The 26444-nt window shown below is 42.7% G+C and overlaps 1 protein-coding gene across 1 annotated transcript in view; it reads right to left on the bottom strand.

The window, feature by feature from the left end:
- Positions 1–2337: 2337 nt before the first annotated feature.
- The window catches only part of SLC16A2 (solute carrier family 16 member 2), a 135818-nt gene continuing 111711 nt past the window's right edge, over positions 2338–26444 (bottom strand). The window contains exons 2-6 of the mRNA XM_055563588.1: positions 19454–19598; positions 15280–15730; positions 14149–14292; positions 5290–5518; positions 2338–3664 (exon numbers count right to left, since the gene is read on the bottom strand). Of these exons, the coding sequence (XP_055419563.1) occupies positions 3444–3664; positions 5290–5518; positions 14149–14292; positions 15280–15730; positions 19454–19598 (1190 nt within the window). The 3' untranslated portion in view covers positions 2338–3443. The remainder of the gene's footprint in view (positions 3665–5289; positions 5519–14148; positions 14293–15279; positions 15731–19453; positions 19599–26444) is intronic.

The raw sequence follows: 26444 nt of genomic DNA on the forward strand, positions 1-26444 counted from the left end.
AACAGAGTAATTAGTCTCAGTGGGCGGCTTGAGGATGCCTGCACTGAGTCAGGGGATAAACAATAGCCAAGAGCTGGGTGGTAAACCACCTTCTTGCAAAGGAAACCAGTCACTTCCACTCCTATCCTGTCCAGTGTATAGCCACAGGGAGATTGGCTTTATTTGTCTGTCTTGGGTTGCTGAGGCTAGAAGGGCAATAGGTGGGACCAGATCTCCAAGGCTAAGGCTGCATGAAAGTCTGGAATGGCTTGAGAAGAGAGAATTCCAAAAGTGTATGTCAGTTGGAAGTGAGAGTTAATTGTGAAAAAATGGGCTATGCTAAAAGTCAGATTTGGCTCAGATTTCATTTTTGCTTGGAGCTGGTCCTGCCAACACTCATTTGCAGATGGGTTCGATATGTAGCTGTTGAATGAAGTGGGCAAGTTATTTCCCCCTCCTTGTGTCAGTTTCTTCATCTGTGAAATGAGAGGTTTGGACTGGACTGGAAGTCAGTGACCTGAGTTCAAAGTTTCAACCTACTCTGTCACTGATTTTCTGTGTGAACCTGCTGCAGTGCCTTTTATCCAGACATTAGTGTCCCCAGTTAAATTCAATGCAGAGTATGAACAACAGAGATTCTAAGGTTATACTTTGGCATTGCTATAGATCTCTCTTCTGTGTTACCCTCAATTTTAGGCTGCTGCTTGGTTATATAACCTAACTATACTAGTCACTTCAAGTTACCCCATCAATAACAAGGGAGAAGAAAAGGGGCTTGTACTGGATTATTGGCAAGGTCTTTGATAGTTTTCAACATGGCATTCTTGTAACAAGGTGGTAGCTTTGGTGGGACCTCTACTCCAACTCAGCCACTAACCATGTTCTCATTTTGTGAAGTAAACACTTTTTCACTTCAGAGCTCCCTAAACATCCAATCCTAGTTGGATTAGTTCACCCAACTTCAAACCCCTATATAGCTCCTTCTCCAATTTCTGCTCTCACAGAGTATAGACCCTGGCAGAAATTTGATGTGAAATGATTTCAGTTCTGAAGCTAAACTTCTGCTGTTAACCAGATTAGGACTATTTCACCAGTGTAGGCAACAAACACACCAAAGCTGGATTTTTAGATTTGTTTATTTTGTTCCAAACCTTTTGAGTATTTAAATGTCCCAGATCTCAAGCTCCCAAGTTTTGTTCATTCTCCTTGATTTAACTGTAGTGCATAAGAAGCTGCATCTTACCCTAAATATTAATACTGTGCTGCTTTCACCAACCAACATTCTCCCCAAAAGTGCATAAGCACACACATGCACATGTACATGTGTGGAAGAAGTAAACTGACACCTTGCCATGTTATATGACACCTGATAGAGCAGATTTGTGACCCATGAATGTCTTTCCTTCATCTGGAGAGAAGTGGGTGGCAGCCTGATTCTTAAGAGCTGTCCACACCGTGAGCAACAAAAGAGGCCCTGCAGAACTGCCCTCAGGTGACTTGGTGGGGGTGGGCAGGGAAAAATGGAATCAGGAGCTTTGTTGCTCCAATATTTTCAGTGGCTTCTTCTGGGAGTTACAAAGCTCCTGGGGGCCAGCTTGTCCTGTTCTACTGCTGTTTGGGATAACAGGGTAGTAATTAGGCAGGCCCCTTCATGTTCACAGAGCCAAGAACCAATGGGTTTTCCTTTGGGGAGTTGATAAGAGCTGGACTGGGACCAATGGAGGGGGCTCCAGAGTTTGGCCTTGAATGAAGTCATCAGAGGCCAACCATGCCCCAGCTGCCTGTCTGTAACGGAAAAACTCATGGGTGGGGACCACTGTCTTCTTTGGAGCTCCTCAGGGGCAATGTAATCCTCCTGGCCCTGGGATGGCTCTGGCTCGGAATAGCAAGTCACTGTTAGCTCTAAGTGACAGCCAAAGTGCCTGGTGAGAAGATTAGGGTAACAGGAATACAACAGAAAAAGACCTAGAATGGGAGAGACACAAAGAGGCTGAATGAAGAAAGTGGGTGAGCTCCTAATAAGGTGAGTTGTGCTAGCCGGACACAGCCTGGCTGGAAATTCTCTTCAGCAAGAGTGCCGGCCAGAGCCTAGGCATAGGGAAGCACCTGGCACCTACTTCAGAGGATGAAGATGGTCCAGAGTCTATCTTCCCTGGCACCTTTCATTCCCACTAACTGAGTGGTCCAGGATGCCCAGCATGGGGGACACATTGGGTAGTAAAGGCTGTGATAGTTTGCTCTTCCTAAAAGAAGTTTTCCAACCCTATGTGCAGCTGCTGCCTCTACATTTGGGGAATCCAGGTTGGAAATACAATTTTCCCTCAAACAGTTCTTTTCCTGGCTTGGCCCAGGTGAAAATGTTGACCTGTCATGAATAATGAGCGATGGAGGAATTGGTCCTTCCCCAGGTCAATAATTATTGCCCCTCCCCCACCATGCCATTCCCCCGGTCATCAGTCTCCCTCTGCCTCCTGAGATGAGAGGAATTTCTTCACATTTTGACAGGTGGATATAAGGATGGGGAGCTGGGGCAGCCTGCAGGTTAATGCATTAGCCCAGAAAATCTGTAAAAATCAGTGAATGGAACTTTATAGTGTTTAAGGTCCCTTTCCTACGTGATATTCTATTATTCCAGTCGATTATAGGAGCTTGAGCCAAACGGTGAGATGTGGCTCAGCCTGAGATGAGTTGAATTGATGCTAGTGTTAGGGGAGGGTTGGGCCAAGATGAGGGTTGATTGTTCCAAGCTCTGGATCCCTCCTTTCTTCAAGCACCCATTAGTCTATGACAGTTATGAAAAGAAATAGAGGTGAATGAGAAGGGAGAAGAGGCAGTAGAGGAATAAAAGGAGGAAGGAAAGAAGGAGGCAGCCTGTTAACTAACCTTATGATGGAGAGACTCCCTATACACTTGTAAAGTGATGTCACCCACACCTCTTGGGAAGCCACAGCCCTCAGAGACACTGAGGCTAAACAAGATTCCTTGTGTCATTTTACCTCTATGCCCTTTCTGCCACACCTCTCAATGCTTCCTAAGGAAAGATGTCAAGGAATGCCTCAGCACCCAGAGATTTAGATCTTCCCACCAGGCTCCTGGGGATACAGTAGCACCTTTGGCAGCTGCTTTTAGTGGGTGACTAACAAGCTGGGCCAGGAATTCCCATCCTTCTCCTCCCCCAAGAGTTACAAAGTTTATGGAGAGGTTCCAAAGGCCAGGGGGTGATCCCAAGCTTTCCTAAAGCCTGGAAGGAGACGACCCTGGCAAGTTTAAAGGCATTCATGGGGAGAATTTGGTTAATAAGTTTGGAACACCTGGAGCTTTGGCTCCAAGGGGATGGTCAGGTGGCTGAAATGCTGTGTGTGCAGGTTTGGGAACAAGTGTGCTGGTGGCAAAAATGTAAATGCCGAGCAGGGCAAGGTGAAGGAAAGGTTTGGGGAGGAGCACACGATGGCAAATAAAAGGCATTAGATTGGTTCCTCAGGGGTAGAGGAGCCCGGCAGCAGCTCTCCATTGGGGTCTGGGTCAGGGGTCAGCATCTTATCCTTGCTGGAATCCCTTTGCTCTTTCTTGAACATCCTTTGATGCATCAGAGGGACGAACAAGAGGATTACTGCCCCAACGATTGGGGGTACACCGGCAAAGTAGAAGGCCACATGATAGTCCCCAAAACAGTTGCGGAGGAGGCCTGAAAAGTTAACAGAGACAAGTCAAGTTTAGCTTTGCTCTGCTATACAAAGATGTTCTCTGCTTCTTCTAGAAGCCATCAAAATGCCTATCCAGAGAATCTTGGCCTGTACTGCCTTGACCCGGGAGCCCAACTCAGTTTAAACACTCCTCAATGGAAGACACAAAACCTCTATTACAAAGACAAGCAGCTCCTCCCTGAGCCACTGAGACTGTAGGCTCTTGAGGCAAATGCTTATTATGAAAGAGGCAAATGAAACTTCTCAAAGTTCTCCATTTTTTGCTTTCATAAGCTACAGTTAACTTCTAGTCACTCCAAGGTATGGAGATAGGTATGGAGGGAGGCTATTTTAAAAGAACACAGAAGATGACCAAGACTTGTCTTGGTTCACAGTGATACACCTTCTCACACCCAACTTAGGCTAGAGTGTTCTTACGTAATAATTCAGCCAAGTTCCCTTTTTCCCTTTCTTTGAAGTGCCCATTTGCCCTAAGAGGAGGCTAGGGTTAGGGTTAGGGTTAGGGTATATGTGTATCTTTCCTTCAAGTTACCAATATGGTTGGCCCCTCTGGGTTCTTCTAGGTCGCCAATGTGGTGAATGTGTTTGGCATGGTACATGGAGTCTTCTCTGCTCACCACCAGAAGCTAATGTGGGATACCTCATAGGGAGGTTGAGCCCAGAAACAGTACTAATGAAAGGCAGGTAGGTCCTGGGGCTGCTTAGGAGGTAAGCAAGTGGAAAGAGCTATGGATTCTGGGATCCACATTTGGAATCAGGAGTTAGGTAAAGGCTCGCCTCCCCCAGTGGACAGTGTGGCTGTTGTACAATGGCCTGAGTAGGGGCCTTTGTCACTGGAATGCAGTACAACCAGTGCACTCACAACACCTTGCACTGAACTGGTATTCAAGGAATACTTGTTGAGTTAGCCTAGTTGGCTAGCTTAAGAGACACTATCCCATGAATCAATATTTGCAATAAATCATAAAGAGAGGAAATGATGTCTCTTATTAGTTTTCTTTGTTTCTTGTGTTCTCTAGGGTACAAACCATGCCCTCCTTGGAAGTAGAGAGAGAAATTAGGAGCGCTGAAAGATGGCAAGCCAACACCTTGCCTGTTGCCTGCTATAAGTGAGCTTCATTGGTCCAGTCTTGAGTTGTGGTCTTAATTAAATGTTTTCTACAGGCTCAGTTCAGAAGTTGGTAGAGGAGGAAGGGATGTCTCTAAGTATTAATAAAACCAGGGCCCACTTTTGTTTCTCTTCCTGCTCAACTACCTTGAAAATAATTACTTGCTTGTGAAGACAGAGAGAGAGAGAGAAGATTTGGGATCAATAGAATGGTCAGAAGGCCAAACCCATTATTCTCTCTACCCTCCTGGAATCAGCCATGCTGTCTACAATAAAAACTCACAGCCAGGAAATGCCCATCCCCTCAAATGAATCCATGCACATATATTGTGCTTAGTCTCTTTCATCAATAGTGGTAAGAGGTTTCACGCACTCTGATGAGACTACTTGAAGAGAGAAGAGGGAGAAAGGGACTTTAAGCAGAGGCACTTAGGAGGGCTAGGTCCCAAGGAAAACAGGACTCCCCCACTCATGCTCTCCCTGCAATGTTAACCTCACCTGCAATGGGGGGTCCGGCAATCATCGGCAGGGCCATCATACCCAGGAGGTAGCCAATGGCCTGTGAGGCCTGCATTGGGCCCACCAGCTCAAATGCGATGGGGGCCATGATGGTGATGAAGAAGCCATCGCACAGGCCCAGGAAGAGGCAGACAACGATGAGGCCCCCGAAGCCCCGGCAGAGGGGAATCATCATGGACATCAGGCCCAGGAGCAAGAAGGAGATGACCTAAAGGAACAACAGCCTGAGGTCATGTTGTGCTTGCCCATGAAGCCCACATAGTAAATCACATCTCCTTCTCAGGGCCTTATTTATACAGTCTGTAAAATGGGGCAAAGTGTTAGTCGCTCAGTTGTGTCCCACTCTTTGTGACCCCCATGGACTGTAGTCCATCAAGCTCCTCTGTCCATGGAATTCTCCAGGCAAGAATACTGGAGTGGGTAGCCATTCCCTTCTCCAGGGGATCTTCCAAACCCAGGGATTGGACCCATGTCTCCCACATTGCAGGCGGGAGATTCTTCAGCATCTGAGCCACCAGGGAAGCCCATGAAAAATGGGGCAAGGGGATGTCAACAGAAAGCCCAGTGGACTAAATAGTTACTTAAGTTCCTTCTAAGTCATTTAGAAGGACTTAGAATTCAAAGTTTTAAAGAGAGCCCCTATTTAACGTTGATTGTCAAGATTTTTAAAAGAAAGGACATGGCCCCTGTCCTCAAGAAGATGTCTTTTGACTAGACTCTGAGATAAAGGGAATTGCTGTTTCTGCTTTCTGATCCTGTGTTTGTCTGCCACAGGCATCAGGGTCTGGAACCAGACCATGCTGGTGTTTTCATATCCAAGTTAGATTTAGGAAGAGGAAGGGGAGGAAGTGAGGATGACTTGAATAATGATTAGATGGGGGCATGAATGGAAGGCACAGCTTCCTGAAATAGGGAAGGAGCCAGTGCCCATTTTTGTGGGAGACTGCCAAAAGCAGTTTTCTAAAAGAAAACACCTCAGTATGAGGGAGACCACCAGGAGGTTCACCCAGGTTCCTTAGGTTTTAGGACATGGGACACACCACCATCTCAGATGCTCAAGGCAGTGTGGCTCTGGGGGCTTCTGGATTTGTCTGAGCACCCTGCCAAGGCAACAAAGGGGGCTCTAAGGAGAAGCAGGGCACTCAGAGGAGGTCTAGGGAGCCTGAAGCCAGCCTCGGGGACACTGACTTAGCCACTGGGCTTTCCTTGGGCTGAGTAAAATGACTCTGAGGTAATAAAGCTGCCTTTCCAGTGGTTGGTTTTTCCCTCTCAGTAGAGAGAAGGGCCACTGGAAACACAACTGGTTTTTTAAAAAATAATTAGTTAATTTAAAATATGTATTTATTTTTAATTGAAGGATAATTGCTTTACAATATTGTGTTGGTTTCTGGCATACATCTACATGGAATCAACCACAGGTATACAAATGTCCCCTCCCTCTTGAAACTCTCTCCCACCTCCCACCCCATCTCACCCCTTTAGATTGTCACACAGCCCCAAACTGAGTTTCCTGAGTCATACAGTAAATCCCCCTCAGCTATCTATTTTACATATGGTAGTATATATGTTTCCATGCTACTCTCTCCATCCATTCCACCCTCTCCTTCCCATCCTCCCCATGTCTACAAGTCGGTTCTCTATGTCTGCACCTCCAGTGCTGCCCTGCAAAGAGGTTCATCAGTACCATCTTTCTAGATTCCATACATATGCATTAACATATGATATTTGTTTTTCTCTTTCTGACTTCACTATAATAGGCTCTAGGTTCATCCACCTCATTAGAACCAACTCAAGTGCATTCCTTTTTTGGGACTGAGTAATAATCCATTGTTTATATGTACCACAAATTCCTTATCCATTCATCTGTCGATGGACATCTAGGTTGCTTCCATGCCTAGCTATTGTAAATAGTGTTGCAATGAACATTGGGGTACATGTGTCTTTTTCAATTATGGTTTCCTCAGGGTATATGCCCAGTAGTGGGCTTATTGGGTCATGCTGCTGCTGCTAAGTCACTTCAGTAGTGTCCAACTCTTTGCGACCTATGGACCATAGCCCGCCAGGCTTCTCTATCCATGGGATTCTTCAGGCAAGAATACTGGAGTGGTTGCCATGCCCTCTTCCAGGGGATCTTCCCAACCCAGGGACTGAACTCACGTCTCTTACATCTCCTGCATTGGCAGATGAGTTCTTTACCACTGGTGCCACCTGGGAAGCCCTTCCTTTGCTGTGCAAAAGCTTTCAAGTTTAATTAGGTCCCACTTGCTTATTTTTGTTTTTATTTCCATTACTCTGAGAGGTGGGACATAGAAGATCTTGCCATGATTTATGTCATAAAACATTGTGCCTGTGTTTTCCTCTAAGAGCTTTATAGTTTCTCATCTTACATTTAGGTCTTTAATCCATTTTGAGTTTATCTTTGTGTATGATGTTAAGAATTGATGCTTTTGAACTGTGGTGTTGGAGAAGACTCTTGAGAGTCCCTTGGACTGCAAGGAGATCCAACCAGTCCATTCTGAAGGAGATCAGCCCTGGGATTTCTTTGGAAGGAATGATGCTCAAGCTGAATCTCCAGTACTTTGGCCACCTCATGCGAAGAGTGAACTCATTGGAAAAGACTCTGACGCTGGGAGGGATTGGGGGCAGGAGGAGAAGGGGACGACAGAGGATGGGATGGCTGGATGGCATCACCGTGATGTTAAGTAGTGTTCTAATTTCATTCTTTTACATGTAGCTGTCCACTTTTCCCAGCATTTCTTATTGAAGAGACTATCTTTTCTCCATTGTATATTCTTGCCTCCTTTGTCAAAGATAAGGTGCCCATAGGTATGTGGGTTTATCTCTGGGCTTTCTATCTTGTTCCATTGGTCGATATTTCTGTTTTTGTACCAGTACCAAACTGTTATAATGATGGTAGCTTTGTAGTATAGTCTGAAGTCAGTACAGTTGATTCCTCCAGCTCCATTCTTTCTCAAGATTACTTTAGCTATTCAGGATCTTTTCCCTACAAATTGTGAAATTTTTTGTTCTAGTTCTGTGAAAGATACCATTGGTAATTTGATAGGGATTACATTGAATCTGTAGACTGCTTTTGGTAATATAGTTATTTTAACAATATTGATTCTTCCAACCCAGGAACATGGAATATCTCTCCATCTGTTTATGTCATTTTTTATTTTTTTTCATCAGTCATATAGTTTCCTGTATACAGCTCTTTTGGCTCCGTGTGTGTGTGTGTGTGTGTGTGTGTGTAGCTCAGTCATGTCTGACTCTTTGTGATCCTATGAACTGTAGCCTGCCAGGCTCCTCTGTCCAAAGTATTCTCCAGGCAAGAATACTGGAGTGGGTTGCCATTTCCTTCTCCATTTGTCTCCTTAGGTAGATTTATTCTTAGGTATTTTATTCTTCTTGGTTGCAGTGGTAAATGGGATTGATTCCTTAATTTCACTTTCTGATTTTTCATTGTTAGTGTATAGGAATGCAAATTATTTCTGTGTATTGATTTTGTATCCTGTGACTTTACTAAATTCACTTATTAGCTCTAGTAATTTTCTGATAGTATATTTAGGGTTTTATATCTATAGTTTCACATCATCTGTGAACAGTGAGAGTTTTACCTCTTCTTTTCCAATCTAGATTCCTTTTATTTCTTTTTCTTCTCTGATTGCCATAGCTAGGACTTCCAAAACTATGTTGAATAATAGTGGTGAGATTGGGCACCCTTGTGTTGTTCCTGATCTTATAGGGAATGCTTTCAGTTTCCTACCATTGAGAATAATGTTTGCTGTGGGTTTGTTGTATATGGCCTCCTCAGAAATGTAGATGACACCACCCTCATGGCAGAAAGTGAAGAACTAAAGAGCCTATTGATGAAAGTAAAAGAGTTAAAAAGTTGGCTTAAAACTCAACATTCAAAAAACTAAGATCATGGCATCCAGTCCCATCACTTCATGGCAAACAGATGTGGAAACAATGAAAACAGTGACAGACTTTATCTTTTCGGCTCCAAAATCACTGCAGATGGTGACTGCAGCCAGGAAATTAAAAGATGTTTGATCCTTGGGAGAAAAGCTATGACCAACCTAGACAGCGAATTAAAAAGCAGAGACATTACTTTGCTGACAAAGGTCTGTCTAGACAAGGCTATAGTTTTTCCAGTAGTCATGTATGGATGTGACTGTTGGACTATAAAGAAAGCTGAGCACTGAAGAATTTATGCTTTTAAATTGTGGAGTTGGAGAAGACTCTTGAGAGTCCCTTGGACTGCAAGGAGATGAAACTAGTCAATCTTAAAGGAAATCAGCCCTGAATATTAACTGGAAGGACTGATGCTGAAGCTGAAGCTCCAATACTTTGGCCACCTGATGCAAAGAACTGACTCATTGGAAAAGACCCTGATGCTGGGAAAGATTGACAGCAGGAGGAGAAGGGGACACAAGAGGATAAGATGGTTGGATGGCCTCACCAACTCAGTGGGCATGAGTTTGAGCAAGCTCCAGGAGTTGGTGATGTACAGGGAAGCCTGGCGTGCTGCAGTCCATGGGGTCACAAAGAGTTGGACACGACTGAGTGACTGAACTGAACTAAAGTTGAGGTAGGTTTCTCCTATGTCCATTTTTAAAGAGTTTTAATCATAAGTGGGTGCTGAATTTTGTTGAAAGCTTTTTCTGCACCTATTGAGATTATCATATGGCTTTTACCTTTCAATTTGTTAATATGGCATATTGCATTGATTGATTTGCATATATTGATGAATCCTTGCATCCGTGGGATAAAACTGACTTGATCATGGTGTATGATCTTTTTAATGTGTTGTTGGATTCTGTTTGCTAGAATTTTGTTAAGGATTTTTGCATCTATGTTCATCAATGATATTGGCCAGTAATTTTCTTTTTTGTGTGTGTGATGTCTTTATCTGGTTTTGGTATCAGGGTGATGGTGGCCTCATAGAATGAGTTTGGAAGTGTTCCTTCCTCTGTAATTTTTCAGAAGAATTTGGAAAGAATAGGCATTAGCTCTTCTCTAAATGTTTGATAGAATTCACCTGTGATGCCATCTGGCCCTGGTCTTTTGTTTTTGGGGAGAGTTTTGATCACAGTTTTGATTTCAGTGCTTGTGATTGGCTTCCTCATAATTTCTGTTTCTTCCTGGTCAGTCTTGGAAGGTTGAATTTTTCTAAGAATCTGTCCATTTCTTCCAGGTTGTCCATTTTATGGGCAAATAGTTCATAATACTCTTGTATGATCCTTTGTGTTTCTGTGATGTCTGTTGCAATTTCTTTTTCATTTCTAATTTTGTTGGTTTGATTCGTTTTATCTTGATGAGTCTGGCTAGTGGTTTGTCAATTTTGTATATCTTCTCAAAGAACCAGCTTTTAGTTTTATTAATCTTTACTATTGTTTCCTTCATTTCTTTTTTGTTTATTTCTGCTTTAATCTTCGATTTCTTTACTTGTACTAACTTGGGTTTTTTTGTTCTTTTTCTAGTTGTTTTAGGTGTAAAGTTAGGCCTGGCATGCTGAGATTCATGGGGTCGCAAAGAGTCAGACACAACTGAGCAACTGAATTGAACTGAACTGAGGCCTCCTTGTCCATCACCAACTCCCGGAGTTCACTCAAACTCACGTCCATCGAGTCAGTGATGCCATCCAGCCATCTCATCCTCTGTCATCCCCTTCTCCTCCTGCCCCCAGTCCCTCCCAGGATCAGAGTCTTTTCCAATGAGTCAACTCTTCGCATGAGGTGGCCAAAGTACTGGAGTTTCAGCTTTAGCATCATTCCTTCCAAAGAACACCCAGGGCTGATCTCCTTTAGAATGGACTGGTTGGATCTCCTTGCAGTCCAAGGGACTCTCAAGAGTCTTCTCCAACACCACAGTTAAAAAGCATCAATTCTTCAGTGCTCAGCTTTCTTCACAGTCCAACTCTCACATCCATACATGACCACTGGAAAAACCATAGCCTTGACTAGATGGATCTTTGTTGGCAAAATAATGTCTCTGCTTTTGAATATGCTATCTAGGTTGGTCATAACTTTCTTTCCAAGGAGTAAGCATTTTTTAATTTCATGGCTGCAATCATCATCTGCAGTGATTTTGGAGCCCCCCAAAATAAAGTCTGACACAGTTTCCACTGTTTCCCCATCTATTTGCCATGAAGTGATGGGACCAGATGCTATGATCTTAGTTTTCTGAATGTTGAGCTTTAAGCCAACTTTTTCACTCTCTTCTTTCACTTTCATCAAGAGGCTCTTTAGTTCTTCTTCACTTTCTGCCATGAGGGTGGTGTCATCTGCATATCTGAGGTTACTGATATTTCTCCCAGCAATCTTGATTCCAGCTTGTGCTTCTTCCAGCCCAGCATTTCTCATGATGTACTCTGCATATAAGTTAACTGGTGGCAATTACTATCTATTGTATCTAGCTGCCTCTTAATATCCTCCATGAGGCTTTGCCAAGGTTTGGAAATTAAAAATCCCTCTTGAAACAAAGAAACAGGTTTCAAGATTTGACCCAAAGTGAGATTGTCCTGCAAGTTGTCACTATTTGCTTTCCAACAGACTGTCCAGGGGCTTTACACCAGACACATGTGCCTCTCTTTCAGTAGTAGGAGCCAGAAGGTCTAGTGGATGACTTTTCTGAACCTGAAGCTATGTACACTACTTTCCTCTCCCAGACCTGTACTCCTGCTCTGACCCAGGGAGAAAGGGAGGCAAATTCTTGTGAGCAGCTCAAGAGGAAGAAGTTCATTCATTGTTTCATGCCCTCAGCCTAAGACACTTACCAGCACAATGTGTTTGAACAAATCACTTTCCCTCTCTGGGCCTCAGTTCCTCAGTTTATAAAATGAGGAATTTGGGACTATGAGTTGATGAAGATATGTTTCAGCTTTAAAGTTCCATGATTATTTTTTTAAGTGGCAAAACTGGATCAACTAAGAGTGAGAAAAGGGAGAGAATGTTGGATAGGTAGGGGAAATGGACAGCAGAAGCACTGAGCCATAAGCCTAGTACTGTTTCTGACTGGTTATTGCCTCTTCCTCCCTTGGAGCAATAGAAAACAAGAGCTGCTTGGGCTCTACCTCTCTCCTAGGGAATATGTTGAAAAATTAACTATATGGGTAGGCAAAGGCTACTTCCACTCCTCAAGATAAAGCCCTGGCCCAATGCTAACTTGGAGAAGGCAATGGCAACCCACTCCAGTGTTCTTGCCTGGAGAATCCCAGGGACGGAGGAGCCTGGTGGGCTGCTGTCTATGGGGTTGCACAGAGTCGGACACGACTGAAGCGACTTAGCAGCAGAAGCAATGCTAACTTACCCTGATTTCCAGCACCCTTTGGCCACAATGGGGACATGTGGAAGAAGCTGGGAAAGCCACATATAGTCCTATACAAAAAGCCACCCAGGTAAGGTCTTGCTGATATTGGCACAGGAAATTAAATTTTCATAATTGGTTTATCTCAATCACAGGCTTTTGGTTTGACCTTGGTCAAGTCACTTATCATGTCTGGGACTTGATTCTGCCATCCATCACTTAGGGTAAAGCAGAATATGAAAAGAATGCTACATAGGAGTTCAGCTCTGCCATGACTATCTGAGTCTTTTCCTCGGTTTCTCCATCACTGTAATGAGAGGTTGGATTGAATGGACCATAATGGCGCCCCTAAGCTCTGACAAAGCAGATTCACCAGCTCTTGCAAATCTAACACAAAGTTAAAAACAATAGGAAACCTTATTCATATCCTCATCCAAGATATATGAGGGTATTTAGGAAAACAGTTGGGGCTATCAGAAGACAGAGAAATCCCTGCTGTGTGTAGTCAGGGCCTCTTGGAAGTGCTTTCAGGACATCTCCAGTAGAGTCAGAACTCAACCACCTTCCTAATGGATTCCTTATGACCCATATGTTATCTGGGGCTGCTGTTACTCCTCCATAGGGTTCCACACTTGAGTACCTTCTGGTACACTTGCTACCTCTGCTGTAGCAAGAAGCATGAGCCAGGTCAGAAAGACAATATTGTTATCCAGTAGATAAAGACAGACAGCTTGAGCAGTAGTCTGTATTCAAGCCAGACTAGAGCCTAGTTCACACAGAAAGTGGCCTCTCAAGCATGGATACTGCCCACAATATGAGGCTACCTGTGTCACTTTGAGAAAGAATATAAGTTTGCATAGTTAAAACATTTTTTACTTCTCAAAGCCTGGTCACATCTTTATTTCTTTTGATCCTCACCTGTGAGGTGAGATAGGAAGGAAAGAATTATTCTCATTGTACAGAAGAGGAAAGTGAGACCTGGAGAGGGCAAGTGAGGTCTGGCCTTTTCTGGCACTTTTTTTGTGTCCATCAAGAGGATGGCATTTGAGAGCCAGTGTTTGATGCCAAGTAGTTCTGGAGGTATAAGAAGTGATGCACTTGGGCCTAGAGGAGAGAGACATTGGGCCACAGAGCACTACAGATGCCTAAGACCTTCCAAGAGAGAATAAGGTACCAATGAGTTCAGTCCTCAAGGCAGGCAGCATCTAATTCCTGGCTTCAGTTTCCCTCTCTCAGATGGTAGAACTTCTATAAATAAATATTTTCTTTGAAAGTGTTCTTAGAGTTTCCATTTACAGTGGCTTCTCTCACTAGATCCTTATTCCATCTTGAGGAAGGAGCAGAACAGGGATGATGATCTTCACTTGAAACCTAGGGAAACTGAGGCTTTGAGACTTTAATTGATTTCCCATGTTACATAGCAAGCTGTGTCAGATATACCCTACCATTATATCCCAAAGGCTGGAGATAACCTAGTATCATGTGGAAGGCTGTTCTGTCCACAGTAGACAGGGTGGTCACACTCACCTGCAAGTAGATCTTCTTAAGTCCAGGAATGGAGTCACTGACACGGCCTGACACAAGGCGCCCAAGGCCTGAGGTAGCCCCAATACACACCAAGAGCACCCAGGTCTGCTTGATTTCCAAGAATTCCTCTTCCACATACTTCATCTGAAAAGCATAACACCAGGCCCTCAGGATAAGAGGAAGAAGAAGATCTGACTGGTTAATTGTTGGCATACCCAGAATCCTCTACTGCTTACTTCCCTGGAACATAATAAGAGTGCTTTCTCCTGCAGCCCCCTCCCCTGTAGCCTTAGCTCCAGAACCAGCTCTCTGGTTGTTTCCAACAGCTTAAAAGGCTGCATATCCCTCGGCTCTCTGGATTTTGGGCTTCTGAGCAACAGCTGAGGACAGTGGGTGTCTCTAAGCCTCTTCCAAGCCTTGGCAGGACAGAATACAGCTTTAACAACTGAAAAAAATCTAGGAGTTCCTTTATTGTCTCCCCATTCCCTGACCCAGAACTGACAGCCTAGGGTAACAACAGGTCACCAAGGGAGAAGGATCCATCAGCTTCCAGGTAACACTCTAAAACTATGTTTTAAGAAGCACAATGTCTGTGGAAGATAGCAGCTGGAAACAACCAACATTTCTGTGATCATGTAAGTTGGGTAGATGCTGGTTAAACAAAGCTTAATAGAATTTTTTACTGTATTTTGGGATCTTTTGGTACCTTTATAAGATTGTTACACATTATGAAGGTAGACAGATCTAGTATACATTATTTCCTAAACAAAATTACTTGACTACAAAGACCAGCATTCCTTAAGACACTCTCTTAGAAAACCCTATTGTTGGTTCATCTAGGGGCAGTCTCCTGTATCTCAGTGATGCTTATCTTCTCTTGAGCATCCATCTAGATTTATCAGTAGGGGAAACCATAGGCATAGGCCTTTCCCTAAGGAACTTCCTCCATTTCCCACTGAGGTCTTCCCTCAGCCTGTGCTGTTTCCTACTCTCCAAATACCTCTTTTGTCTTTTTTCAAAGATCCTAGCTCTGCCCTTTCAATGTCCTCTGCTCCTACCCTCTGAACTTCAGGCAGATTACAGGCAGCTTCTTGGGGTCAGGTAGGGTAGACCCACCCTGGTATTTCTCACCAGGTGTACATAGGGAACGAAGTAGCCAAGGGCAGCAGCAGCGATCCCGAAGGCCCAGATGCGGTAGGTACGTTGGCGGAACACTCGCATGTTGAAGTACTTCCTGAGCTGAGCCAGAAAGCGTTGGCACAGGGTGTGGACACCTCTCTTGCTTGGGGTGTCTTGCGAGCTCGGCAGGAGGGGTCGGTAGGTGAGTGAAAGCAGCGTAAGAATAAACATAAAGGTACTCAGCACCTGGAAGGTTTGAGCGAGCTTGATCTTAGCCCCCAGTGTTTTGATGAGGAGGGGGAAGGATATGGAGAAGATGCTACTCCCAGCAGACACCACACCATTGGCCAGACCCAGACGGCGTTGGAAGTAATGGCCCAGGATGACGAGAGATGGCTGAAAGGCGAAGGAACAGCCACAACCAAAGAGAATCCCATAGGTGAAGTAGCGCAGGCTTAGTGAGCTGTGGGAGAGACACCAAGAGCTATTCTCAGAGGCCTGACCAGCAATTTACCTGCCCTTCTCGGCTCCCCCCCAACCAAGATCTATATCCCCCACCCTTAACCCACAGCCCCAGTTACTGCTGACCCTCAGAATAGACAAGAAATAGAACCTTCTGATCCCCATTTTATAGATAGGGAGACAGAGTTTCAGAGAAGTAATTTACCCAAGGTAGCATACTGGGTGCTTCCCTGGTAGCTCAGCTGGTAAAGAATCCACCTGCAATGCAGGAAACCCTGGTTTGATTCCTGGGTTGGGAAGATCCCCTGGAGAAGGGATAGGCTACCCACTCCAGTATTCTTGGGCTTCTCTGGTGGCTCAGATGGTAAAGAATCTGCTTGCAATGAGGGAGACCTGGGTTTGATCCTTGGGTTGGGAAGATCCCCTGGAGGAGGGCATGGCAACCCACTTCAGTATTCTAGTGTGGAGAATCCCCATGGACAGAGGGGCCTGGTGGGCTACAGTTCATGGGGTTGCAAAGAGTTGGACATGACTGAGAGACTAAGCACAGCACAGCATAACTGGGGATGAGCAAAGCTTGGACTTGTCTCTAGGCCTGTGTGACTCTAGTTTGAATTATAGGTCCCCATCAGCACTATTCAAAAGAAAGCCACAACTATCCTATGCAAAGTCTAGATGAGGGGCTACAAGAGTAAATTAGTGGCTTAGAGAGAACAGTTTCACGTACTGCTCATCTAGACAACATAGGTAGGGTGGTAACCAAAGCTTTATCCCAAGTAACAAGAAAATTCTGCAAGAAGCCAAGATTCTGGATGTTTGAGACCCTCCATGGTACTTTTCAGTGTCTTTCTCCATGCTCAGGGCCCTTAATACTTCAGAGAGTGGTTGATGGTATCCTCAGAGATACTCTTTCCCCAACCATGCCCATGGTCTGGATATCCCAAAACCCTTTACTCCAGGCCCTAGATAATCTCCATAGGGATCCTAAGATAAGGAGTTCCTTTAACTTCTGAAGCCTGGCTCCTGTTCCTGGACATTATATGGACTAGTTTCCCAGAGTAGCTTGGCTACTTGATGGGAAATGGGACCTCAAAAAAGTTATTGGCCTGTCCAAGTAGGACAAGTTCTGGCTAAAACTCTTAGGCTCTGCTTTGGCCATAAGCTTCTATAACAGAAGGCAAAGTATCAGAATGGAAAAGGCTATGGGAAGGTCAGCTTGGCTGGCCATCTGCCATCAGATGATACTGGCATAAACTAGTAAAAAAAATTTGTTTTCTTTTTGATGCTTCCACATATTTTGCAATACTTTTTATCTGGCCACTTAATAACATAGTGCTTCCCATGGTCAGGCAGTTCCTCTTCATGAATAGGCCTAGTCCTCATACTAAAGGACTGGACCTATGGCACAGAGATGAAGTGGTGCTAGCTCTCATGACTCTAAGACAATCACCGTCATCATTGCTTTCCATCTCTTTGCATTCATTGGGTATGACCAAGGGCTTTGGTTTCAAAAGGGTTGCCTCTGCTTAGAACACATAGCTAAGCCAATTGCTCCTCTTCTGTCAAATTCCTTGGGGCTTCCTTCCATTAGAATAGAGGTACCCTTTGGGATTGACCCAAGCTAGGGGCCTTGCTAAGGGAAATGCATTATGAAGGTCTGAAGGAGACATTCAGGGAGGGGGCCAGTGGGAGTAAAGCATGGGATTCTGTTCAGGGAGCTGTGTAGTGGATCTATTTCTACCTGCGCCCCGAGGCAGGAGGCCCCTGAGTAGGCTTGCTAAAGCCCTGCCCAAACTTTGCCCCATCTCACACCATCCAAAGGAACTCAGAGCCCTGATTTAGACACAACAGGAGAGATGACTTGGAATTCTAGCCATAAACAGAACCATATTCCACTGGATGTGAGGCCATCCAGAAAGTTTCTTGGCTCTAAAGATGTTCTTACAGAAAGGGCAAAGGGAGTGGGGGAGGAGCTTAAGGGCTGGGGAACAGTGTGCCTAAAGAAGAATGCCAGGAGAAAGCACATATGAGCTCTTTCCCCTCCTGTAACTGAGCTCATGTGGATTGGAAAGAAAATGGGATCCGTATGTTGCTAATTTGTTTACACTTTGCTCTGCTTGGCCTTAAAAACAGGCCGCTGCTGAGTAGCGCTGAGGCTGGAGCTGCTTCTGAGGCCTAACTCCTTCCCACAAGAAGCCAGGCACCAGCCTGCTGAGGGCAAATGAGGCCGGCCACCAGAGGGGTCCTGAAAAGATTTGGAGCTGCAGCCCTGGGAGGGCTGAGCAGATTACAGACAGGATGTGGTTTTCCCTGCCTCTGTTCCAATTGGATAGAACCAAGCCAAGAAACTATTGCAGGCCAGACCCAAGCTCTGCTGGAGGGTAGACTGGGCAGCCAGAAATGCTCAAGTCATAAAGTGGGCTCAATCTCACAGGGCCCAGTTGTGGCAGAACACGATTATCATTCTCTGCTGTGAGTGGATCCTTAGGCCTAGAGTGCATAACTATGGTCCTCTGGGAAGCCAAGCTCAGAAAACAGGTCTCTGACAAGTTAGCCATGTCTCCAGGTCAGCATTCTCCTACACCAGGAGATTGGAAGTAGGTGGTACCATAACTTCCAAAGTGTCTTTGGCAGAAAATTATTGGAGTTCTTTTGGAATGCCATATTCCTCAAGCTGTGGTGGAGGGTTTTGCCTTCTCCCCTCTCCTACAGATATGCTTCTGGAGGGCAGCAGAGATAAGGAGAATATGAACTTGTAACCTACTGCTTGCCAGACACTGACCGAATTCTGCCAGTGGGATCTACGGGACCAGAATTTGAGTTTACCAAGTTTAGGTCTAGTTGGATAGCTGGGTGTTGGGTCTGTATCTCAGTGAGGGATGCTGCTGAACATCCTTTCTCATGCCCAAGACGTGAATCTTTATCTGTCCCAAACTGTCCTAACATTTGTTGTTGTTTAGTTGCTAAGTCATGTCCAACTCTTTGCTACCCCATGGACTGCAGCAAACCAGACTTCCCTGTCCTTCACTATCTCTTGGAGTTTGCTCAAACTCATGTCCATTGAGTTGGTGATGCTATCTAACCATCTCACCCACTGCCACCCTCTTTTCTTTTTGCTTTCAATCTTTCCCAGTGTCAGGGTCTTTTCATTGCCATGCAGAAATGGAAAAGGATCAGGAATGCCAAACAGCCTTGGGCTCAGCTGACCTCTTTTTCAGCATAAGATTACCCAAGAATCCTCTAATGGTAGGTGTTCACATGGTCTTACTCTAGATTTTCATTCCTAGGAGGGCAGTTGAGGTCATGAGATGTGTGGCATATTGAAGGGAAATAGAATGGCAGAGTGGAAGACACACCTGAAAAGACCTGATCCAATTTCATGTTGTAGATATAAAAATTGAGGCCCAGAGAGGGAAATGATACTCATCAATTGTTCCATTGCCATTCAGTGGCCAAAATTGAACATGGGCTCAGTTGTATGAATGCCCAAGCTTAAGCTTCTCTTACCACTTTGGAAATCTTGAGTCCTCTTTGGGTATATTCCCTACCAATATGTCCTTGGGGACTCTACTTAGATAAATCCCATTGAACAATAATTCTGGGAGCAAGGTATTTGAAGACCCTACATGGAAAAGGCCACAGGGGATTCTGCAATGAAAAGAGTGTCTCCATTTGAGGCCCAGAAAAAAGCCAAGGGCAAATGGCCAGCAATTCCTAGCCTTACCTGGTGAAGGAGCTGGTATGGAGGCCAATGAAAGCAACAGCAGCCCCTGCAGTTGCTGTGATTCGGCAGCCCAAACGATCAGTGAATATACTCACAATGGGAGAACAGAAGAAGATCATTCCCATTGACAGGGCTCCTACCCATGCTGCAGAGAAAAGAAGCACAAAGACATCTTAGTTTAATGTGGTACCTGGTGGTGCAGCTGGTATGTCAGTTCTTCTCTGACCTTTCACAGGGGGCATTGTGTTGGCCTGCACTGCCAGCCTGTTAGTCCCTAATGGCCAGAGAGGTTAGGCAATTTTCAAAGTTCCTGTAACAAGGCAATGTGAGAACCAGGGGTCTAGTTCATAAGCATACCCAGAACTTCAAAGCTGGGGCAAGAGGCCTTTAAAGATCAAGTCTGTGGTAGAGATGTCTAGCTAGCTACCACACAGCTGCACTACATTTCTTAGCCTGTTTCCTGTGGCTATTTGGTATGACCATGTTACAGAATTCTGACCAATAGAATGTGGGTAAAAAGCACACATACCACTTCTGGGTTTGGACCATAAAAAGACTCCCATGATGTTTCTGCTTTCTTGGGGGCCATAATGGCAGTGACCTTGGATGCCATGTATTAAGACTGGAAGAACGGCCATCAGTTCTGTCTGGGACCCTGAATGGAGTGGAGTTCCTCCTTTCTCTCCAGTCTGGAACCCTTGCCCTGAATGTTACCTAAGAATTAAACTTCTTTTCCTTTAAGCTACTGAATTTTCGAGGGCTATTTGTTATAGCAGTTAAATAAACACAAACTAAGACAAAGAGATTCCTCTACTACCATTTTATTGATAAAGAAACAAGTCTAGAAATGTGAAGGGACTTGCCAAATATCACATAGCAAGTTAAGTGGCAGAGCTGGGCCTCAGACCTAACTCTCCTTATTTCTACTTCAATGTTCATTGTATTATATCTCTAATTAGGATTAATGAAGCTCCCATCATGGGAAGTGTGCAAGCAGAGGCTAGATATAAAACGGGATTCAACCACTGGTGTCAGATTTGGACTAGCCAGCATTTCAGGCTTCCTTCCAGGGATACTAAGCCAGATTTATAGCCTTAGGCACTAGGCTACTTGGTTTCAGTGCCAAGGAACATGAAAGTTAATTAAGCCTTTAGAAGCTTAGGTAAGATTTGTCTTGGTCACTGGAACAGTCCTATGAAAATGCTAAGACTAAGGAGTAAGGAAGGCCACAGACAAAGGCCTCCTGGAATTGACACAGGGCAGGTTCAGGAGTCACCCAAACATTTATAAGGACACTGTACAAGAGAGTCATATAACCCTCCTGCTGAAATTCTTCATCAGAGCCCATGTTTGACAAATCCCTGGGATGACCCAGAGGGATGGTATGGGGAGGGAGGTGGGAGGGGGGTTCAGGATGGGGAACACATGTACACCCATGGCGGACTCATGTCAATGTATGGCAAAACCAATACAATATTGTAATTAGCCTCCAATTAAAATAAATAAATTTATATATAAAAAGTAAAAAAAAAAAGAAAAGAAGAGTTTACTCTGTTTATAAAGGCTCTTAAGTGCTTGTAACAATCCTCAACAGGGAGGAAGAGATTTGCCCTTTTACTTAGATTCTTGCTCAGCCATCAGAAAGAAAGCCCAAGCTTTTTTTGTTTGAAGGCTGTTACCAAGTTTCATTGTGAGCCTCTCTTTTCTAGGCCAAATAATCTTAGTTTCCCTAACTTTTCTTCTTAGCTTTAATTCCTAATTCTGTAATTCCTTTGAGAGCTCTCCTCTGAGTATGTTCCAAGTCTTCAACATCATCAAAGAGTATTCACTGAGTGTCACCCGAACAGCGAGCCAGGCCAGCTTCTGGCTCTCTTGGATTGTGCAGCCCCAGAAGGGCCAGAGGAGTACAGTCTGAGGTTAGACAAGTCTACTGTCTGTGTCTCTTACCTCAGTACCTAATAGGTTGTTCAGATCTCCACTGGGAATCTTTATTTTGCTAGGGGTGCCATCTTAAGTCTTAGTGGCTGGCTCCAAAAGCACTGGCCTGAGACAGCAGGAGACCTGAACTCTCATCAAAATTTTACCTTACACCTTTCAGTTTCACCTCTTATCAGCTATGGGACCTTGAGCAAGTCACACAGCACTCCTCTAATCCTCAGTCTTCTCATTTATAAAATGGGGATTGAAATTCTCCACATGCCTTCTTCAAAGTTTTTTTTAATGTAATGATTATCAAATGTGATCATATGTATGAGAGCTTTGTAGATATCAATAATCACACCATATATAAAAATTAATACAAATGGATCAAGTAAAACAAAATTTTTAGAAGCGCGTATAGGAGAAAATCTTTCTAGCCTTTAGTTAGGCAAAGATTTCATAATTACCAAAAGTATGATCCATTAAAAAATCAACACTAGACTTCATCAAGATGTAAAACTTCTGCTCTTTGAAAAATACTGTTATGAACATGAAAGAGCAAGCCACAGACTGAGAAAAATATTTATGACACACATGTCTTATAAAAGTCTGGTATCCAGAGTACAAGTGTGAGTTGACACTCATAACTCAGTAAGAAGACAGCAAACAATCCAGTTTAAAATATGGGCAAAAGATTTGAACAGACATTTTACACACACACAAATGCATGACATGAAAAGCAAATGAGTACATGAAAAGATGCTCAATATTATTAATCATTCAAGAAATGCATGTTAAAACCAATATCCCTGTATAACCACTAAAAAAGCTTTTTTTTTTAAAAAAATGACAATACCTAGTACTGGTGAGATTGTAGAGGAACTGGAAATCTCATACAATGCTGATGGGAATGTAAAAATGGTATACCTGCTTTGGAAAACAGTTTGGCAGCTTCTTAAAAGTTAAACATACAATTACCCTATGATCCTGAAATCACTCTCTTGGGTACTTAGCCAAGATAAACAAAAAATTATATTCATAAAAAAACCTGTACCTAGATGTTTTTGAAGATTTTTCATAACTGCCAAAATGTGTCAATAACTCAAAATGTATTTCAACTGATGAATGGATAAATAAGTGAATATACATTAATATAGTGGAATACAACTCTGCAATAAACAGTAATAAACTACTGATACATGAAATGACTAGAACAATTATCAAAGGCATTATGCTAAGTGAAAAGAAGCCAGGCACAAATGATTCCATTTATATGTAATTCCAAAAAAGGCAAAACTGTGTAGTCAAACAGATCAGTGAATGCCAGGAGGAAGGGTGAGGGGAAATGACTCATTATAGAGGAGTATGGGGGAACTTTTTGGAGTAATGAAATGGAGTGATGAAATGTTATATATCTTGACTGTAAGTGGTGGTATTCTTTTGTAAAAATTCATAGAATTGAGCATATAAAAAGAGTGACTATTACCATATGTAAATCATACCTCAATAAATCTGTTATAGAAAAAAGAGAAGAGCAAAAGGGGCAGAGAAGCAAGAAGTGTGATATATGTATTTTTAATCTGGCCAGATTTTTAAAAAAATAGTTCAAGTGTATTGAACAAAAACGAAAAATTAGTTAAATTCGGTAAATTATCTTACTGATATTTTATCAACTACAACTCACCATTATCTGGCCCTTCTGAAAATATCTAAAATACAATGAAAACTGATGATGATTGGGCTTTAAAGTATCTTTTGCACAGCCAAAGAAAGTTTAAATTACATTGGATATAGCTCTTTATGTTAATGACATATATTCATCATTATAGTATTATATAGAATATTTTCACTGCTGTAAAAACTCATGCTCTGCCTATTCATCCCTATTCCCCTCCAAACCTCTGGCAACCACTGATCTTTTTACTGTCTTTATAGTGTTGCCTTTTCCAGAATGTTATATAATTGGAATCATATAGTAAATAGTCTCTTCAGATTGGCTTCTTTTACTTTCATACATTTAAATTTCCCTTATACCAAAGCCTGACAAAGATGCCACACAAAAAAGAAAACTACAGGCCAATATCACTGATGAACATAGATGCAAAAATCCTTAACAAAATTCTAGCAAACAGAATCCAACAACATATTAAAAAGATCATACATCATGACCAAGTGGGCTTTATCCCAGGGATGCAAGGATTCTTCAATATCCACAAATCAATCAACATAATATGCAACATTAACAAATTGAAAAATAAAAACCATATGATTATCTCAATAGATGAAGAGAAAGCCTTTGACAAAATTCAACATCCATTTATGATAAAAAAAAAAAAAAAACAAACCTCCAGAAATCAGGAATAGAAGGAACATTCCTCAACACAATACAAGCTATATATGATAAACCCACAGCAAACATTATCCTCAATGGTGAAAAATTGAAAGCATTTCCCCTAAAGTCAGGAATAAGACAAAGGTGGCCACTCTCACCATTACTATTCAACATAGTTTTGGCAGTTTTGGCCACAGCAATCAGAGCAGAAAAAGAAATAAAAGGAATCCAGATTGGAAAAGAAGAAGTAAAACTCTCACTGTTTGCAGATGACATGATCCTCTACATAGAAAACCCTAAAGACTCCACCAGAAAATTACTAGAGCTAATCAATGAATATAGTAAAGTTGCAGCATATAAAATCAACACACAGAAATCCCTTGCATTCCTATACACTAACAATGAGAAAACAGAAAGATAAATTAAGGAAACAATTCCATTTACCATTGCAACGAAAAGAATAAAATACTTAGGAATATATCTACCTAAAGAAACAGAAGACCTATATATAGAAAACTACAAAACACAGGTGAAAGAAATCAAAGAGGACACAAATAGATGGAGAAATATACCATGTTTATGGATCGGAAGAATCAATATAGTGAAAATGAGTATACTACCCAAAGCAATCTATAGATTCAATGCAATCCCTACCAAGCTACCAATGGTATTTTTCACAGAACTAGAACATTTAATTTCACAATTTGTATGGAGATACAAAAAACCTCAAATAGCCAAAGCAATCTTGAGAAAGAAGAATGGAACTGGAGGAAACAACCTGCTTGACTTCAGGCTCTACTACAAGTCCACAGTCATCAAGACAGTATGGTACTGGTACAAAGAAATATAGATCAATGGAACAAAATAGAAAGCCCAGAGATAAATTGATGCACCTATGGACACCTTATCTTTGACAAAGGAGGCAAGAATATACAATGGAGAGAAGACAATGTCTTTAACAAGTGGTGCTGGGAAAACTGGTCAACCACTTGTAAAAGAATGACACTAGAACACTTTCTAATACCATACACAAAAATTAACTCAAAATGGATTAAAGATCTAAAAGTAAGACCAGAAACTATAAAACTCCTAGAGGAACACATAGGCAAAACACTCTCTGACATACATCACAGCAGGATCCTCTATGACCCACCTCCCAGAGTAATGGAAATAAAAGCAAAAATAAACAAATGGGACCTAATTAAACTTTAAAGCTTTTGCACAACAAAGAAAATTATAAGCAAGGAGGAAAAAAAAAACCTTCAGAATGGGAGAAAATAATAGCAAACGAAGCAGCTGACAAAGAATTAATCTCAAAAATATACAAGCAACTCCTGCAGCTCAATTCCAGGAAAATAAATGACCCAATCAAAAAATGGGCCAAAGAACTAAACAGACATTTCCCCAAAGAAGACATACAGATGGCTAACAAACACATGAAAAGATGCTCAACATCACTCATTATCAGAGAAATGCAAATCAAAACCACAATGAGGTACCATTTCATGCCAGTCAGAATGGCTGCTATCCAAAAGTCTACAAGCAATAAATGCTGGAGAGGGTGTGGAGAAAAGGGAACCCTCTAACACTGTTGGTGGTAATGCAAACTAGTGCAGCCACTATGGAGAACAGTGTGGCGATTCCTTTAAAAACTGGAAATAGAACTGCCATATGACCCAGCAATCCCACTGCTGGGCATACACACCGAGGAAACCAGAATTGAAAGAGACACATGTACCCCAGTGTTCATCACAGAACTGTTTATAATAGCCAGGACATGGAAGCAACCTAGATGTCCATCAGCAGATGAATGGATAAGAAAGCTGTGGTACATATACACAATGGAATATTACTCAGCCAGTAAAAAGAATACATTTGAATCAGTCCTAATGAGGTGGACAAAACTGGAGCCTATTATACAGAGTGAAGTAAGCCAGTAAGAAAAACACCAATACAGTATAATAACGCATATATATGGAATTTAGAAAGATGGTAACGATAACCTTGTATGAGAGACAGAAAAGAGACACAGATGTATAGAACAGTCTTTTGGACTGTGTAGGAGAGGGCAAGGGTGAGATGATTTGGGAGAATGGCATTGAAACACGTATATTATCATATTTTAAATGAATCACCAGCCCAGGTTCGATGCATGATACAGGGTACTCGGGGCTGGTGCACTGGGATGACCTAGAGGGATGCTATGGGGAGGGAGGTGGGAGGGGGGTTCAGGATGGGGAACACATGTACACCCGTGGTGGATTCATGTCGACGTATGGCAAAACCACTACAATATTGTAAAGTAATTAGCCTCCAATTAAAATAAATAAATTTATATTAAAATAAATAAATAAATTTTCCCCATGTATTTTCATGACTTGAAAGATTTTTTTTCATCACTGAATAATATTTCATTGTCTAGATGTACCACAGTTTATTTATTAACTCACTCCCTGAAGGAATCTTGGTTGCTTCTACATTTTGGCAAATTATGAATATAGCTGCTATAAATAGATGTGTATAAATTTTTGTGTTGATGTATGTTCTTGACTCATTTGGTTAAACACTAAGGAGCATGCTAAATTGTATGTTTAGTTTTGGAAGAAATCACCAAGCTTTCTTCCAAAGTGGCTGTACTATTTTGCATTCCCAACAACAATGAGTGAGAGTTCTTGTTGCTCTACATCCTTACCAGCATTTGGTGGTGTCAGTGTCCTAAATTTTGGTCATTCTGATAGA

The sequence above is a fragment of the Bubalus kerabau genome, chromosome X (assembly GCF_029407905.1).
Source record: "Bubalus kerabau isolate K-KA32 ecotype Philippines breed swamp buffalo chromosome X, PCC_UOA_SB_1v2, whole genome shotgun sequence".
In the NCBI taxonomy this organism is placed as follows: Eukaryota; Metazoa; Chordata; class Mammalia; order Artiodactyla; family Bovidae; genus Bubalus; species Bubalus kerabau.